Here is a 16442-nt window from a genome sequence, read left to right on the forward strand (position 1 = left end):
TAACTATGGGTTTAGCATGCCTATCTTGTCTGGATTTGACAGAAATAATGGAAACTTTCATTAATTAAAATCAAATACACAACAGTGTTATGTTATGGAATTCGCAGTTACATTTGATTTGAGAAGCATGCAGAGTAAATCAATCATCCACGTGCCATACAAAACATGCTGTGAAATCTACTAGCGGCCAAAAACACCTGTCCACGCTCTAATTTTCGTCTTTCGAGCCCACTTTGCTTATTAAAGCGGCAAAGCTAACTACTGCTAGCAAATTTCACACCTCTCTGTTGTCTCAATGTGCAAGTAAGAGATGTCTCTCACCTCTATGACTCTATCGAAAGTAAGGAATTTTCCATAGAAGCACGTAAGGAATTTTCTACTTTCCGTGCATGTAAGAATTACAAGCATATTGAGCTTGTTTGCGTGTCAATCGTTTGCTTGCTAGTTTCTTTTTCCCTCTCGAAGATTCATCAAAAAGAGTAGAATAACGGGTGTCTATATCTTGTGTTTTGGTTGTTTATAATAGTTATGACATTAATGTGGATATATACTTAGGGGGAGTTGATATGTTCTCATTTTCTTTCTGGGAAAATTAAAGGAGCACAAAAGATTAGGCCACAAAATGACTAAGAGAGAGGGCTTGCGTTTTAGCGAGTTATTACCGTTCTCGTGCTTTGAATCTCAGTCTAGTGAGAATCATGCTCTAATTGGGCAAAGAGGATACTATAGAGTGGTTTATTGCAATGACCCTGATACTCCGGAGGCTATTGAGCTTAATTATAGGGGAAATTATGTATCAACTACCAAGTATACTGCGCTTAATTTTATTCCGAAGTCTTTGTTTGAGCAGTTTAGGAGGGTTGCAAATTTTTACTTTCTTGTTGTAGCTTGTGTTTCATTTAGTCCTTTAGCCCCCTATACGGCACCTAGTGTTGCTGTACCTCTGCTTGTGGTGATTGGAGTCACCATGGCCAAAGAAGGTATCGAAGATTGGAGGCGAAGAAAGCAGGTAATTTTGCATTCTCTTTCTCTCTCTCTTTCATTTCTTTGCACCCTGTGGTTGTTGGTGTGCTGTGCATTTCTTTGTGCGGGCTTTAATGATGAAGTGAACTCAAAGTTTTGGTTCCCCTGTTGAGAAATTGCAGTCTGCATAGTCTTAGACTATCTAAGATTTATTCTGGTACATGATTATAACTTGTATAGGATATGAGGATCAATGATTGTAGAGACCCTTTTCAATTATGGATTAGGATTGAGAAATTAAATGTTATATTTATCTGTTTAAATTCTAGAAAGCAAACATATACATTTAGTTATAACTGTTAACTTGCTTCATTTGCTTATTTATTATTGTTGTTTCTGAAGACTATGTAACTGAGTTTTTTCTTGTTTCTCTAGCAATGATATCCTTCTTCTTCTTCTTTTTTTCGTGGATGACTTTTAAACTTAGAATCTTGCTTGAGCTCTTTCTTCACCCCTTGACTAACTGAGCTGTGGCCCCAGCACGATTGATCTTTCATAGAAATTGAAAGAAGAGTTGGATATTTATATACTTTGAAACGCAACAAGCAGCCTTGTTGAAAAGAAACACATTTCATTTTGTGATGGAGAAAATGAAATAGGGAGAGACTATTTCAGTGGCATTCTAGCTTATTTAATTCCACCCACAAACTTTGGTCCCAAATTCACAGGGGTCAGCTCTTTGGATTCTTTTCCATTGTAACTGTTATCACTACACAAAAGTTATATGCATAGTTGCAGAATATTTATGAGGTAAATTTTCTGTATATTCTTCCAGTGCCTATTACTCTCCTTAAATCAAGAGATCAAGAGTTGTATTTGATCTACTTTTGGATCTGTCAGACTAGTTATGATTATGGCCTTGCTGGTTGCTCTGGTGCTAGTTAGTTCCTCGACAGTCATACATGGTTCAAGATTTATATGCATCAAAATGTAATAGCTTCTTAGTTACGTAGCATACATTTCTAAACTAACAATCCTTTTATAAACCTTCTCCTCCTTTGTTAACTTGTCACCAAGCTGACATTTGAAAAACTTAACTTGTTTATCCCCTTCTTCATTTCTTCCTTCTTTGCGTTTCCTTATACCATCAGTTTCTGTCAATCTCATCAATCCAGGAGCGCCAAGGAGCATAGTGTCCGCAGAATCAACCATCTCTAGACACTGCATTTTCAACAGACAAAGGATTGTATACCTCACTCCCATTGCAAAAAACAGCACCATTACACAATGGCCAAACTTTCTCCTCCTTTGTTAACTTGTCACCAAGCTGACATTTGAAAAACTTAACTCATTTATCCCCTTCGTCATTTCTTCCTTCTTTGCGTTTCTTATACCATCAGTTTCTGTCAATCTCATCAATCCAGGATCACCAAGGAGCATCTTTTAGCATTGGTGCTCTGTCAACAAATTTATTATTTAAGACTTCAGTTTCCTGTCATCTGTTGTGCATATTTATATATATAATCCACCATCCTACCCTGCCAGTTTCCACACATAATTTGGGGTGGCATCTGGGTGTGGGGGATTAAATGCATGCCTTCAATTGCCTTCATTCAATATGTGCATATTTATATATTTAAACCAGCAGTTTATGTAATATTGGGTTTTTTTTTTTTTATTTGGTATTATTCAAACGCTGATTATAAACTTGCACGCTGGCAAAATCCATTTTTTCTTGTAATTTTCACTTGGTTCATATGTGTTCTCATTCAATTTACCAGGCTCCATCAAATTGTTGTACTGTTATTGCATGTGTTCATCCCTTCCAAAAAACAATTCCTCAGTGATTCATTCATACTAGACTGATCTTTGAATGGTTTCAGGATATAGAGGCTAACAATAGAAGGGTCAAAGTGTATCATAAAAACTTTACCTTCCTTGAGACTAGATGGAAGAAACTCCGAGTTGGAGACATTGTTAAGGTGTCCAAGGATGAGTATTTGCCTGCTGATCTGCTTCTGCTTTCATCAAGCTATGAGGATGGAATTTGTTATGTTGAGACCATGAATCTTGATGGAGAGACTGATTTAAAATTGAAGCATGCCTTAGAGGTGACATCCTCCCTACGTGAAGAAGAATCCTTGAAGGAATTTATGGCCATGATTAAGTGTGAGGACCCGAATGAGAAGCTTTATTCCTTTGTTGGAACATTGTACTATAATGGATATGATTACCCACTTTCATCTCGGCAGATTCTTTTAAGAGATTCCAAACTTAGGAACACTGAATTCATCTATGGTGTGGTTATTTTCACGGGACATGACACAAAAGTGATGCAGAATGCAGTAAATCCCCCCCCTTCTAAGAGGAGTAAAATTGAGAGGAGAATGGACAAGATAGTTTATCTCCTTTTCAGCATGTTGGTTTTGATATCATTTATTGGATCCATATTTTTTGGAATTGAAACTATGAAGGATTTTAGAGGTGGGAGATTTAGAAGGTGGTATCTTCGACCGGATGACACAACTGTGTTTTTTGACCCCCAAAGAGCACCAATATCTGCATTTTTTCATTTCTTGACAGGACTTATGCTGTATGGATATCTGATACCAATATCATTGTATGTGTCAATTGAAATTGTAAAGGTTTTGCAAAGCATTTTCATTAACCAAGATCAGGATATGTACTATAAGGAAACCAACAAGCCAGCACAAGCACGCACATCTAATTTGAATGAGGAGCTAGGGCAGGTTGAATACATAATGTCTGACAAAACTGGTACATTGACATGCAACTCAATGGAATTTGTCAAATGTTCTGTAGCAGGAGTTGCTTATGGCTGTGGTATGACAGAAGTAGAAAGGGCCCTGGCGAGGATAGCAGGTGATGAGCCACTGGAAGCTGATGATACTAGAAACTCAGGAAATTCAATCAAGGGATTCAACTTCAGAGATGAACGTATAATGAATGGACAGTGGGTTAATGAACCTCGTTCAGATGTTATACAGAAGTTCTTTCTAATTTTAGCAGTCTGCAACACAGCATTTCCTGAGAGAAAAAATGAAAGAGGTGAAATTTCTTATGCAGCTGAGTCCCCAGATGAAGCAGCCTTTGTAATAGCTGCAAGGGAGATTGGCTTTGAGTTGTTTGAAAGGACGCAATCAAGCATATCATTGCATGAGTTGGACCCTGTGATTGGTAAAAAAGTTACTAGGTGAGCTTTTCAGGTACATTGTGTTTCTTCATTTCTATCCATGGTAATTAGGATAAAAATATTGTTAAGTTATCTTGTTCTGTCCAAACATAGTCGCCTCTGAACAAATTGTATTGATTTCTGCAATTTGCTTCGTATTAGAGATACTGAAGTTTATTGATTATGTTATCTTTAATTATGCTGAAAACTCATTCATTGGAAGGAAAATTACAACCTTTTTGAGCTGTGTGACATTTGATTCCTTGGTCACCTCCCCCAATGAGTTATCAGCAGGATAAATCCGTTTCTATTTTAGTTTGATGTTTTTTAACTTGTCCTTTCAATTTCCTTGCACCAACGTTATCAAAATTGTCTTTTAGACATTTCTGTCAACTAGATCCTACTGTAAAAATCTATAACACAAGAAAAATGTGTCCGTCCTATTTCCAAGAAAAAGATGTGTTTGCATAACCATTGAATTCTGAAAGCCTACTTCAAAATGGGATGATGGATATTCCAGATTGGGAATTTATAAACTTCCTACGCCTTTTCTATAGGTTGCTATCTAAAGAAGTTTAGGTGCTGAATACATAAGGTTCATGCAATAAAGATTGAAGTAAATTTCAGCGGTTTTCTTTTCTTTTTCTTTTTCTTTTTTTTCCTGGAAGGCATAAATCTTCTAACAACTAGAACAGTGGGAATATGTATCCATGTTACTGTTGTGTCTGATACATGTTATCAAACACACCCTGTCTGCCCATGCACATACTATATCTCTCTCTGGAGTAATCTCTCTATCTCTCCAGAAAAGAAAAATTGTTCAGCGTACACAAAATTTCTTTAAATGAGTTAAATGGAAATCATTCAAATTTAGGCATCACATTTATGGTTCCTTTTATATATACATTTCATGTGACTGAGTTTATATATTCCAGAGTCTACCAGATACTTCAAATCCTAGAGTTCAGTAGTAATCGCAAAAGGATGTCTGTAATTGTAAGAACTATGGAGAACCAGATATTGCTTCTTTGCAAGGGTGCAGACAGGTTTGGATCTTGATGCAGAATGACCTAATAATAGAGTTTATGAAGCACACATAACTAAAATCATGTTTTTCTTTTATTTGTCTATATATAGTGTGATTCTTAAAAGTCTCTCACATGAGGGACGACTATTTGAGGCTAAGACCAAGGAACACGTACAAAAGTATGCTAAGGGAGGTTTACGGACCATTTTATTTGCATATCGTGAGCTTGGTGAAGGTGAGTACAGAAAATGGAAAGCTGAATTTTCAAATGCCAAAGAAACTGTAACTGCAAACCGAGATGAGTTGATGGATGAAATTGCTGATAAGATTGAAAGGGATTTAATTCTTCTTGGCGCTACAGCTATTGAGGACAGACTACAAAAGGGGGTATGTACCAAACTTAAAGAATGCATTACCTAGATAAATTGTCATTTTAGCTGTTTTGGCCCATGCCTATTTACGCTGCCATTGTTTGAAGTGTTGTAAACTGTCTCATCCAATAGAAAAGAAGGTATCCCATAACCAAACCGAAAGCTCAAATCATTATTTAGGGAGACTTAATTTCTCATAAATAATTTTGTTGATTGATAAGAACTGATATTGTTCTTTCATGTTAGGTTCCAGAGTGTATTGATAAGCTCGCAAAGGCAACAATTAAAATATGGGTTTTGACTGGAGATAAGATGGAAACTGCTGTAAATATTGGGTATGGCGTGAAGCTTGTAACCAAATGATTTTTTTTGGGCGGTGTTTCCACATTATAACTATCATGATTTTTACAGTTATGCTTGTAGTCTACTAAGACAAGGGATGGAACTGATTATCATCACACTAGACTTGCCAGAAATTAAAGCCCTGGAAAGGCGAGGGGACATGGAGGCTATTTCTAAGGTATAGGATTCTAGAAAATGAGTTAATTTAATTTTCAGATTCTGCAGAGTCTGAAATATTTTATCATATCAGGCTTCTTTTCAAAGTGTTAAAAAGCAGTTAGAAGATGGACAACGTCAAGTTGATTCTGCTAAAAAATGCTCAAATGAGTGTGGTTTGGTGGTTGAGGGGGAGTCCTTGGCTTTTGCGCTGGACAACAAGCTGGAGAAGGATTTTTTGAATCTTGCACTTGCTTGTGCTTCTGTTATATGTTGTCGGTCCACTCCCAAACAAAAAGCTCTTGTAAGCATCATAATCATGCTTATTTTAATGATTTGTTCGCTAAAAACTGACATTTTTTGTTGCAATTTATGTAAAAAATCTAAGAAAAGTATAGAAGATATGCAGGTCACGAGACTGGTGAAAATGGATTCTAGTAAAACAACATTGGCAATTGGTGATGGGGGGAATGATGTCAGCATGCTTCAGGAGGCTGATATTGGAGTTGGCATTAGCGGTGTTGAAGGAATGCAGGTCACTATTACATATTCTTTGAAAAATCCACCTGTGGTTAAATTTTTTCTATTCTCAATACCATTCAGAATTTAAGCTTAAATTCCATTAACTTGATATAGCTCCACAATACATTATCTTCGATGCCGTCCCTTGTCAATTAAATAGATGTGTGTTCCATGTTAATATGGCATCAAAAATATTTATTATGGACTATGAAATACTAGTTTTCTTTTTTTGATATTCGCTATGTGTAACTGTTATACACGAATTTGTGCTGACTTGTCTATTTTCATTTTAATCTTGAAGTTCTTAACCATTTCTTATGGCTGTTTAAAGTGGTAATACAAGCTTGGTTGTGGCATGATGTTGTTACAAGTTTTGAGTGTGAGGAAAGATCTGGTGACTGATCCTTTGGGTTTAGAACTCAAAATTAAATGGTTCAACCTGTGGTTTAGATCTCCTTCCCTAGGATCTTTGTTTTGGAGGACCAGAACTCTATGACTTGGGCATTAAACAGCTTTCCATTAAGCAATTTCCTTCTTCAAATCTTCAGCTTCAGCAAAGTACTCAATATATGAAAAGTTCAGCTTTAGATTTCATAAAATTAACTAGAGAAATTGAGCTTTGGCGGAGTCCATTGCTTGATGGTTATGAATATGCAGTTTAATCATCTGTATGTCAAGTTGGTGACGTTATTTCCAGTCTATTTGTCTCCTCACAAGCTTGATCATAGGTCGCCATATAAACCTTTTGTATTGTTGAAAAGGAACAAATTTTTTCCTGTCTAAAAATCAGATCACGTGGAAAAAGGGAATGAGTGGGCGAGATTTGATTAATTAATGCTATTGTTTCCTTCTCTGTCACATAATAAATTACCCTTCCCATATACCCTCGCCTCTGACTCTCCATTTGCAAACTATCCCACATATTGTTCCTGTTGCCACTTCTAGTATTAACAGTTGCATTGCTTTTTTAAGTTGCAATCCTCATCTTAAGGCATAAAATTCCTTGAACAAATACCACTGTTATAGTCCTCCTATCCATGGTCTCTATTGAAACATTTATCAAGATCAAGTCGTGACCTACTTACTGATTTCAGCTATTTCTTCCACTGCAGGCTGTGATGTCAAGTGACTTTGCAATTGCTCAATTTCGTTTTCTGGAACGGTTATTGCTGGTACATGGCCACTGGTGCTACAGGCGAATAGCAATGATGGTAAAACTGTTTGTTCCCAAGTCATTCTCATCTTTCTAGAAGTGCATGTTAAATATATAGAGAAATGAAAATCACATTTCCCTATGCAATCAGCTTTTTTTCATGCAATTAGAGGTTTTATGCTGTTTGTCATTTGTGCCTTTTTGGTTTCTGTTCCAAGAATATAATTCCTTCAAAAGAAAACGAGCATATGGCATTATGTTTCTCTGCACATTATGGAGAGATTTAAAAATGTTGGCCACCCAAGGAACTTGAAACTCTTGCATCCATCTTTACATTGTCATTTAGAGAAAAGGAATCCATATAGGTGGTCCAGAACTTGGGCTTAATTGAACTGAATTTCTTGCCATAATTTGTTTTATAGTAAACAATCAGGATCACATTAGTTGAAGAGGTAATTGCAATATTTTAGGAGAGCTGAGCAAAATGTGGGGAGGCTATTCCATCCAAGTTGTAAAATGTAAAATTGTCAATTAAATGGCTGTTTTAGCTAATTAGTGTGCTACTGCATGTTTTTTGTTTGGGTGGTTGCAGGTATGCTACTTTTTCTACAAGAACATCACATTTGGGTTTACTTTGTTTTGGTTTGAGGCCTATGCTTCTTTCTCTGGCCAGCCTGCGTATAATGATTGGTACATGTCATTCTACAATGTCTTCTTCACTTCGCTTCCTGTAATTGCTCTTGGTGTTTTTGATCAGGATGTTTCTGCACGGCTTTGTCTCAAGGTAGGAAATTCTTGCTACATAATATCGGGGACATGTTAACAGAAAGAGGAAGAAAATGTCTAGAATTGGGAAAATCCAAATAGCCTTGACTCCTGAATCTCAGGAATGCAGTATTATGTTATAAGAAACAGAGAAGGACTATTAGAATCATTAGTATTTGTGTCTTATATATAGATACAAGAACTAGCTTCTTTGTCGGGTAAAGGAAGGTGTCTGAATTAGAAACATGCTAGGAGGATAACCAAATAGCATCTTAAACATTTTCTAAAAAGAAACTGGAGATTTGTGATTCTTACAATTGAAAAAATTGGGTTTGACATTGGTAATTTCCTTTGACACTGCTTTTCTTTATTAGACTGTCAATGACATAGCATTAATTTTGATAAACTTTCTTGCTGACTTTTTTCCTCCGAGTTACCTGCTTCTGGAAACCTTAGCGACATCAATATTCTTGACTTTTTGCTTCCCACATACTACCATAATATGCAATTTCAATTTCATAATTGATAATTTGGAACAAGTCCATTGCATTTATTTGCTTCACACCTCGTACTATACTTTCATTATTAAGATGGTATCTGGGATTGGATCAAGTTCTGGTGGAATGGCTTTGTTACTGTTCATCTTTTCCCCCCCTTCTCAGAATGACCTAACCCCTTGAAACCGATGCAAATGTAAAAGTACTAAGATGCACATTCTCAAAAACACGAGGGTATGAATATGCAGGCATGCAACAGTGAGCAACTGGAGTGGAAATTTTATGCTACAAACTCCATTTATTATCACATAATTGAATACTTTTTTTCAATAGTCAATACTTTCAAATGTTACCTCTATGACTGTAGATCAGAAGGCCTTTTGTTGACTGTAGATCATCTTTTTTACAGTATCCTTTGTTATATAGAGAAGGAATCCAAAACATACTCTTCAGCTGGCCCTGCATCCTTCTTTGGATGTGTAATGGAGTTCTTAGTTCCATAATTATCTTCTTCTTCACCATCAATTCCATGATCAATCAAGCCTTCCGGAAAGATGGTCAAGTTGTTGACTATGAGATCCTTGGGGCGACAATGTATACTTGTGTAGTTTGGGCCGTAAATTGCCAAATAGCACTCTCTATCCATTACTTCACCTGGATTCAGCACTTCTTCATCTGGGGAAGCATAGCTTTCTGGTATATATTTATGGTGATATATGGTTTTCTTCCCCCCGGAGTATCTACAACAGCACATATGGTTTTTGTGGAAGCCTGTGCACCCAGTATTCTATATTGGCTTGTCACTCTACTTGTTGTTATTTCGACGCTGCTACCATACTTCTCATACAGGGCATTTCAATCTCGATTTCTACCCATGTACCATGAGGAGATACAATTATTTCGGTCAGAAGGCCACGAGGCTAGGGGGAAAATCAAAACGGATCACGCGGAGGAAGATCCGAGGCAGAGAAACATCTGACGAAAATGTGTATTTGCAGCTGTCAACCTGGGTCAACTCACTCAGGTGGCCTGATGCTTTTTTTTTTTTTCCCTGTTATAAATATACAGTGGCAGGTAAGATTGTAGGTGGGAGAGTATTCATATGAAGATGTGGATGCTTTTTATCAGCCTCCTGTAGATTATACAAGGGCAAACATCAACTTCTTCACCCATGCTTTGAACTATCCCGTTCCTTTGTTCATGGTTATAAACATTTCTGTATAGTTTTTTATTGGGTTGGTTTTACGTTCTTCAGGTGGTGCATGCATGATTCAAGGTGTGAAACCGATATATTATTTTTGTTTCATTTATTTCTTTGTTTAATAACGGGGCCGCAACCAAGGTGAGGCCATCCTAGCTGCATCAGAATGCAAAAAGGATACCCGCAGTGATTAAGCCAATATGAAAACCATGACTCGTGGCCAAAAAAAAAAAAAAAAAACAGCATGATAGTTTCCTTGACGGCATCTGCGTTCTCTCTTTCCAGAACTAATGGATTCACAAGTAAAGATTCTCTTGTACGGCTAAAAGCATGGGGAATTCTGCTTTGCGCTTGTCGGTCTCCCAGGCAACTTGAAGACTACATAAAGCACCCAACAGCTCTGCTTTTAGTGAAAAACAGCACCCCATAATAGCAACAAAGCCTTTCAGCCACCGCCCACAAGCATCTCTGACCACGCCACCGGCTGCTGCCAGATCTGAGTTGCCTCTACTCGGTCCATCTGTTAGACTACAGCCTAACAAGTTCATTGCAACTACGTTGCATTTATCACATGTTAATTGCTTCTAGTTAACAACTTCCTTTACTTCCATGTCACTGGTAATAAGGACTGTAACAATGTCCTCCCCTTCAATGATTCTTGACCTCAAGAATCTGTATTGAGTTCTGAAAATTGCTTTGTTAATTCTTCAAATTCTTCCCAAGTTGCATCTTCTTGAAAAAAGTTGGACCAGGGATCCAAACCCATCATAACTACACTATTGTTCTTCTTCATAAGTTTCCTATCTAAGATGCCCACTAGACGAATTCTTACCCTGCCATCTTCATCAGTTACTAGAATCGTGTAAGTTGCGACTGCATCGATACTAATTTGTTTTTTTATCAATGAGACATGAAAAACTGGGTGAATTGCAGACCTCATTAGCAACCATAGTTTATAGGCAACTTCCCCAATATTTTGTACGATCTTGTAAGGCTCATAAAACCTTGATGGCATTTGATTTCAGACACCGGGTGTAATTTTTCTAAGCACCCATAATAGACATTTACGAATTTCAACTATTATCCAGTGAAGTGACTTAAATACAATGTATATTCTTGCTCATCTCTTCTTGTGATGAGAATGTTGAAGTTAATGCTTCTTTGATGTGGGTTTCGTGTAGTTCTTCCCTGATGAGTTAACCAATTCCTCTACCCCGCTTATTCCCTTTCAACATACCCCGCATCTAGCCTAAAATCCGATCTTTCTTCTCTTATGATTTTTTCTACTTTCTTGACTTTATAATTTATAAAAGTGTATTCTCTCTAAGAACTCATTTTGTTTTTGTTTTTCCTATATAGCTGGCTATATCTTTCCCTGGAATGGCTCACATAGAGATTTCTTCCCTGTGTGGGAGTGTTAGGGGTTTGAGTCATAAACTAAACTTCTTTAGTTCCATTGCTCCTAGTGGTGGGGATTTTCCCTTTAGTTACGTCTAGCATTCCTTTTTTTTCAAGTAGTCTATTGGGCCTGTGAATGTGAAAAAAGCTTTTCATCCGTCCCGACCAGTCCTTCTCTCTTTTTTTTTTTTTCAGGGAATAAAGAGAAGAAGCACGCTTCATTTGTTCGACCAGTTAGGGTTCAGGGATACCGTAACAAACAAAAAGATAATCTTTTTTATAAAGACGGCAGACGGAAGGTAAGGAGGAGTGGTGCAGTTTTTCCTCCCCATCGGTATGCGATATCAGTATGTAAAGTTAATTTCTCTCGTAGGCCCGCTTTTGCAATTTCTGGTTTGAGGCCGCTAATGAGCATTGATAAGCTGTCGCAAGCATTTTTGTATAGTTATAACTTAAAATATACTATATCACCAACTTGAAATTTTTTTTCCATCTTGCTCTTCTACCCATCTGTTTCATTATGTCTCTGGAGCATTCCAATTACAAATTAAGCCATTGATTCATGCTTCTTTTTTTTTAATAACTTCTTCCACACCTGCTAATGAAATTGTTGCAAAGGAATCAAATTTAATATCAAGAGGAGGGTTGACATTTAATGCCTGAAATAATGTTGTTTTGATAACTGAATAGTAACTTGAGCTGTACCAGCATTGTGCTTGAGTTGACAAATGATATCAATAATAGACGAACATGCACCTTAAATGGGTTTTAAGGCATTTATTTTCTCTTTTTATTTGATCATTAGTTTTTTTATTAAGAAATTCAAACTTTCATAATTAATTTTGATTAATAAACTAATAATACCCCTATCTCTCCGTTACCATGAAAATAGCCATATATTCATTTTAATTTATAGACATGCATATATGTATATGGTTATAAAACCTTATTAAAGTATACTAAAGGTTTCTTATTCTGACTTGACACAACTTCTAATCTAGAAGCATTAATATTGGTAAAGCCAAAACTAGTGTCATGCACAAAAGCCTCCTTTAAATCCTTAAATGTTTCATGTGATCTCTAATTCTAATTAAAAATATTTTTCTTCAATTTCTTAATCAATGATTTGATTATAACTTTAAATTTCTTTATAAATTTTCTACAATAGCTAGTTAATCCTAGAAAATCCCTTAACTCTTTAATTGATTGTGGTGTAGGCCAGTTTCTAACTACTTCAATTCCATTTGAATTAGTAATTGCTTGACACGACCAAAAGATTGATATTTTTTTTTTAAGTGCAGGTGTGTCGAAGTAATAAATAACCCGATAAGACCGGGATCGAACTACAAGGAGATTAATTGTATAAATTATAAATAACAATAATATAACAATAACAATAATAAGAATAATAATAGTAGTAGTAGTAGTAGTAGTAATTATAATAGTAGTAATAATAATAATAATAGAAAAAGAAGAAGAAAAAAGAAGTCGATGAGAACTTTGAGATGGAAGATCAATGTAAAGATTAAACAATGATAACAACAAATGTCAAGGTTAGAGGATCCACTAATGGTATTTCAAAGAAGTATAGTATAAACTCTTATTACTCAAATGAAAACCACATACAAAGGATGTTCGAATCAGATTATAAATTGTTAATGTGATTACATTAATTATCTTATTTAAATAATGTTAATACTTGTAAATATTGTTAGGCATTTATGATTATAACTTATGTTAACAACAAATCAAGTTCCTTTTATAACACAGGTATAGGTTATACCATATGGTTGAGCTATAAAAATGCCAAGTATTTATTGTACCAAGTGTTATACAACACAAATCTAGACTAACCATTTAACAAGCAAAGTATTAAAAGTGAACAAAATAACAAATACAAAATATGTTAGTATCAAATATTAAGATCCATGTTGAGTTTACACTATATTTATTTTTACACCATTATTGTAACCTTTTCACCTTGACATAATAAATTTAGCTAAATATAATGAAAGAAAGAAACATAAAAAACAAGATAAGAACATAAATAAAATAAAAGTTAACTAAGTAAAGGAAAAGAATTGAAAGGCATAAACAAGATATTAATAAAAATAAAACTTAAGCATTACAAAAATAAAAAGAGAGAAAGCAAAAGCATGATCTTGATCTGAAAACCAAGATGCCTATATACATGGCAAATGCCTCATTTTATAGGACAAAATTGAAAACTATTGATTTGATGACTAATTGATGAGTGGGTGGCCAATTCTTGACTTGGTGACAATTCTTATCTTTTCTTGTCTGAATAAAATCATTGATAACATCAGAATTTGAACCACACCTCTATATGAAAGTTCTAAGAAATTGTCTCAGCTTTTCAAAAAAAAAAATTGAGGTCATTTGGACTTCTAAAACTCAAGATATGAGTTGAACACTAAATAGTGTATGGGTTGCAAGACAGATTCAGACTTCTTCGTTATTGCTATAATTTGGACTTGAAAATAATTTTTTTAAATCTTGGACTCTCATGAAATTTATAGGCCTATGTCTTAGCTTTCCATCCATATAAAGTAGACCTAAATATGAGATCTACAACTTTATATATGACCCAATAACTGAACAGTATTCAAGTTTGGACTGCATCAGCATCTCTTTTCTAAGTTTGACCATCTTTTTGTCCTTTCAATTTCAGTATTAAACTCATCAATCAATCTTTTTATTTATATCATAGACCTGCATTTAAGATAAACACCACAAATTAAATGTATCTTATATTACTAGATACGTTATTATAAAACATGCTTAAGTTAAAGAGTTATTGATACTTCAAGTGTAAAATGATGATATAAAACCTTAATAAAAATGCACTTTTAAGTACTAATCAGTGCTCCTTCTGAAGAGATAATATGGCTAAAATATTCCACTTTTCTTTCATTATAAGAACATTTAGACTTCTTTGTAATATATCCACAACCATTATTAAATGTTAAATATACAAATCTAAAAAAAGATTGTACACTAACATATCAATAAAGAAAAGAAAAATAACAAAATAATTCTAAAATATTGTTCATAAGAGGTTTATAAAGTAGTTGGAGCATTTATTAACCCAAATAACATTACCTTAAATTTATAATGGACACGATGGGTTTTAAACATAGTCTTTTTCATATCATTTATATGTATCCTTATTTTATGATAGCTTGTGCTGGAATCTAGCTTTGAAAATAATTGAGATTAATACAACTCAACCATAAGATCATTAATGATGGAAATTAAAAACTTATTTTTTACTATTAAATCATTAAGTTATCTATGATCAATATAGAAACTCTAATAACCATATTTTTTTCTTGACAAGTAAGACTTCATAGATGAAAAGACTATAACTGTGTTGGATTAATCCATTGGTTAACACTTTCTTCACCAATTTTTCAAGTTCATCCTTATACACATAAGAGCTCTTGTAAGGCTTAATATTTACACGTTTAGCTTTAGAAACTTGAGGAATCTTGTGATCTAAAGCTCTTACTAGTGGCAATTGAATTGGTTCTAGAAAAAAAGACTCCTTTAAATTCTTTCAATAATTCTTAGACGGCTACATCTTGTTCATCCACTAATGATGCCTCTATTGCTTTTATCGTACATGTGCAGTGTTGCGACGATCGTCTACCCTCCAGGAAAAATAAAATGGGTATTTCTGGCAAATATAGAGAGACAAGGTATGCTTATCTCTTATTAGTGAAAAATTTGAATGAAAGTTGTCATCTAATATTCTAGTTATTAGGAACCCTAATTGGTCTTAGAGATCGGGTATGAAAACTGGGTGTGTAAAGGAAAGGTATTAACACCCCAACTATGCCCTACCTAAAGTAAGCTGTATTGTTTTCTCTGATAAACTCTAGGTTTGGTCGTGGTGTGTAAAATCTATCAGTCTGTCTAAGGTTCATGACAAGTCCTCCTTAATAAGGAGGTTCTTATCTTAATGCGGTAAAACATAATTGTTCTATTATCCAAAAAAAGAATTAAATATCCAAAATATATATTACGTGTAATTTCATACCCTAGATATAAGAGACAAATAAAATAAAAATTTTATTGTTTTGAATTTTTGGCCAATGTTTTCTTGGCTTTAATAAACTGGTTATTAAAACCAAAATGCATGCTAAAATATTGTTTTCTTGGTGTATAAAAAAAACACAATATAATTTTTTTTTAGTTTTGAGACACTTGGGCGTATGCATAATTTTTTTTCAATTTTTTTGTATTTTTGGAAGTTTTGACGAAAACCGAGTATTTTTAATACCGAATTTGTATTTTTTGATATAAAAATACTAGCCAATATTAATCAAAATGACATAAAAAATTACACGAAAAAATTGTAAAATTTTCAAAAATATTTTTGAATTTTTTTAATGGGCTAGTCAGACCCAAATACATGGGCTGGGCTAAACCTGACCCAACTATATGGGTTAGGCTCGACCCAACCCGTGTGAATAGTGCCCTCCACTGTTCATATACTACGTGAACAGTGGAGGTGTAGCACGAACGAAGCAGGAGAAAGAAGAAAGGAAGAAGGGCTGACTTGTAGTGGTTGCAACTATTAGCTGTGCTATTGGAGGCGACATACAGCGGCGCTGGTGGTCGGCGGTGCTGTTTTTCTTCTCTCTCTCTCTCTCTTCTGTTTTACACTTTTTTTTGCTTTTTTTTTTTTCCAGCTTTCCCCCTCTCTTTTTTCTCTTCTTTTCTCTACTCTGTCTCTCTCGGTTTGTTCCCTTTTGTTCTCTCAGTTCCTCTCCCTCAGACCTGTTGGTTTTGGCTCTCTCTTATATTTATAGAAAAAAATAAGGGAAA

The 16442-nt window shown here is 35.0% G+C and overlaps 1 protein-coding gene across 2 annotated transcripts; it reads left to right on the plus strand.

The window, feature by feature from the left end:
- Nucleotides 1-263: 263 nt before the first annotated feature.
- On the plus strand, nt 264-10243 carry LOC105141699 (ATPase E1-E2 type family protein / haloacid dehalogenase-like hydrolase family protein). 2 transcript variants are annotated; one of them, XM_011049006.1, is made up of 11 exons: nt 264-1009; nt 2847-4177; nt 5092-5202; nt 5294-5570; nt 5801-5889; nt 5966-6074; nt 6147-6356; nt 6462-6587; nt 7687-7785; nt 8320-8511; nt 9399-10243. In XM_011049006.1, the coding sequence occupies exons 1-11, from the start codon at nt 623-625 to the stop codon at nt 9966-9968; spliced, it is 3501 nt and encodes a 1166-aa protein (XP_011047308.1). In that variant the 5' UTR covers nt 264-622; the 3' UTR covers nt 9969-10243. The 2 variants fall into 2 exon arrangements, with proteins under 2 accessions (XP_011047308.1, XP_011047309.1); XM_011049007.1 differs by having other exon boundaries at nt 8320-8417; nt 9399-9587.
- Nucleotides 10244-16442: the final 6199 nt, after the last annotated feature.

Source organism: Populus euphratica, unplaced genomic scaffold (assembly GCF_000495115.2).
Source record: "Populus euphratica unplaced genomic scaffold, PopEup_1.0 scaffold126.1, whole genome shotgun sequence".
Taxonomy (NCBI): domain Eukaryota; kingdom Viridiplantae; phylum Streptophyta; class Magnoliopsida; order Malpighiales; family Salicaceae; genus Populus; species Populus euphratica.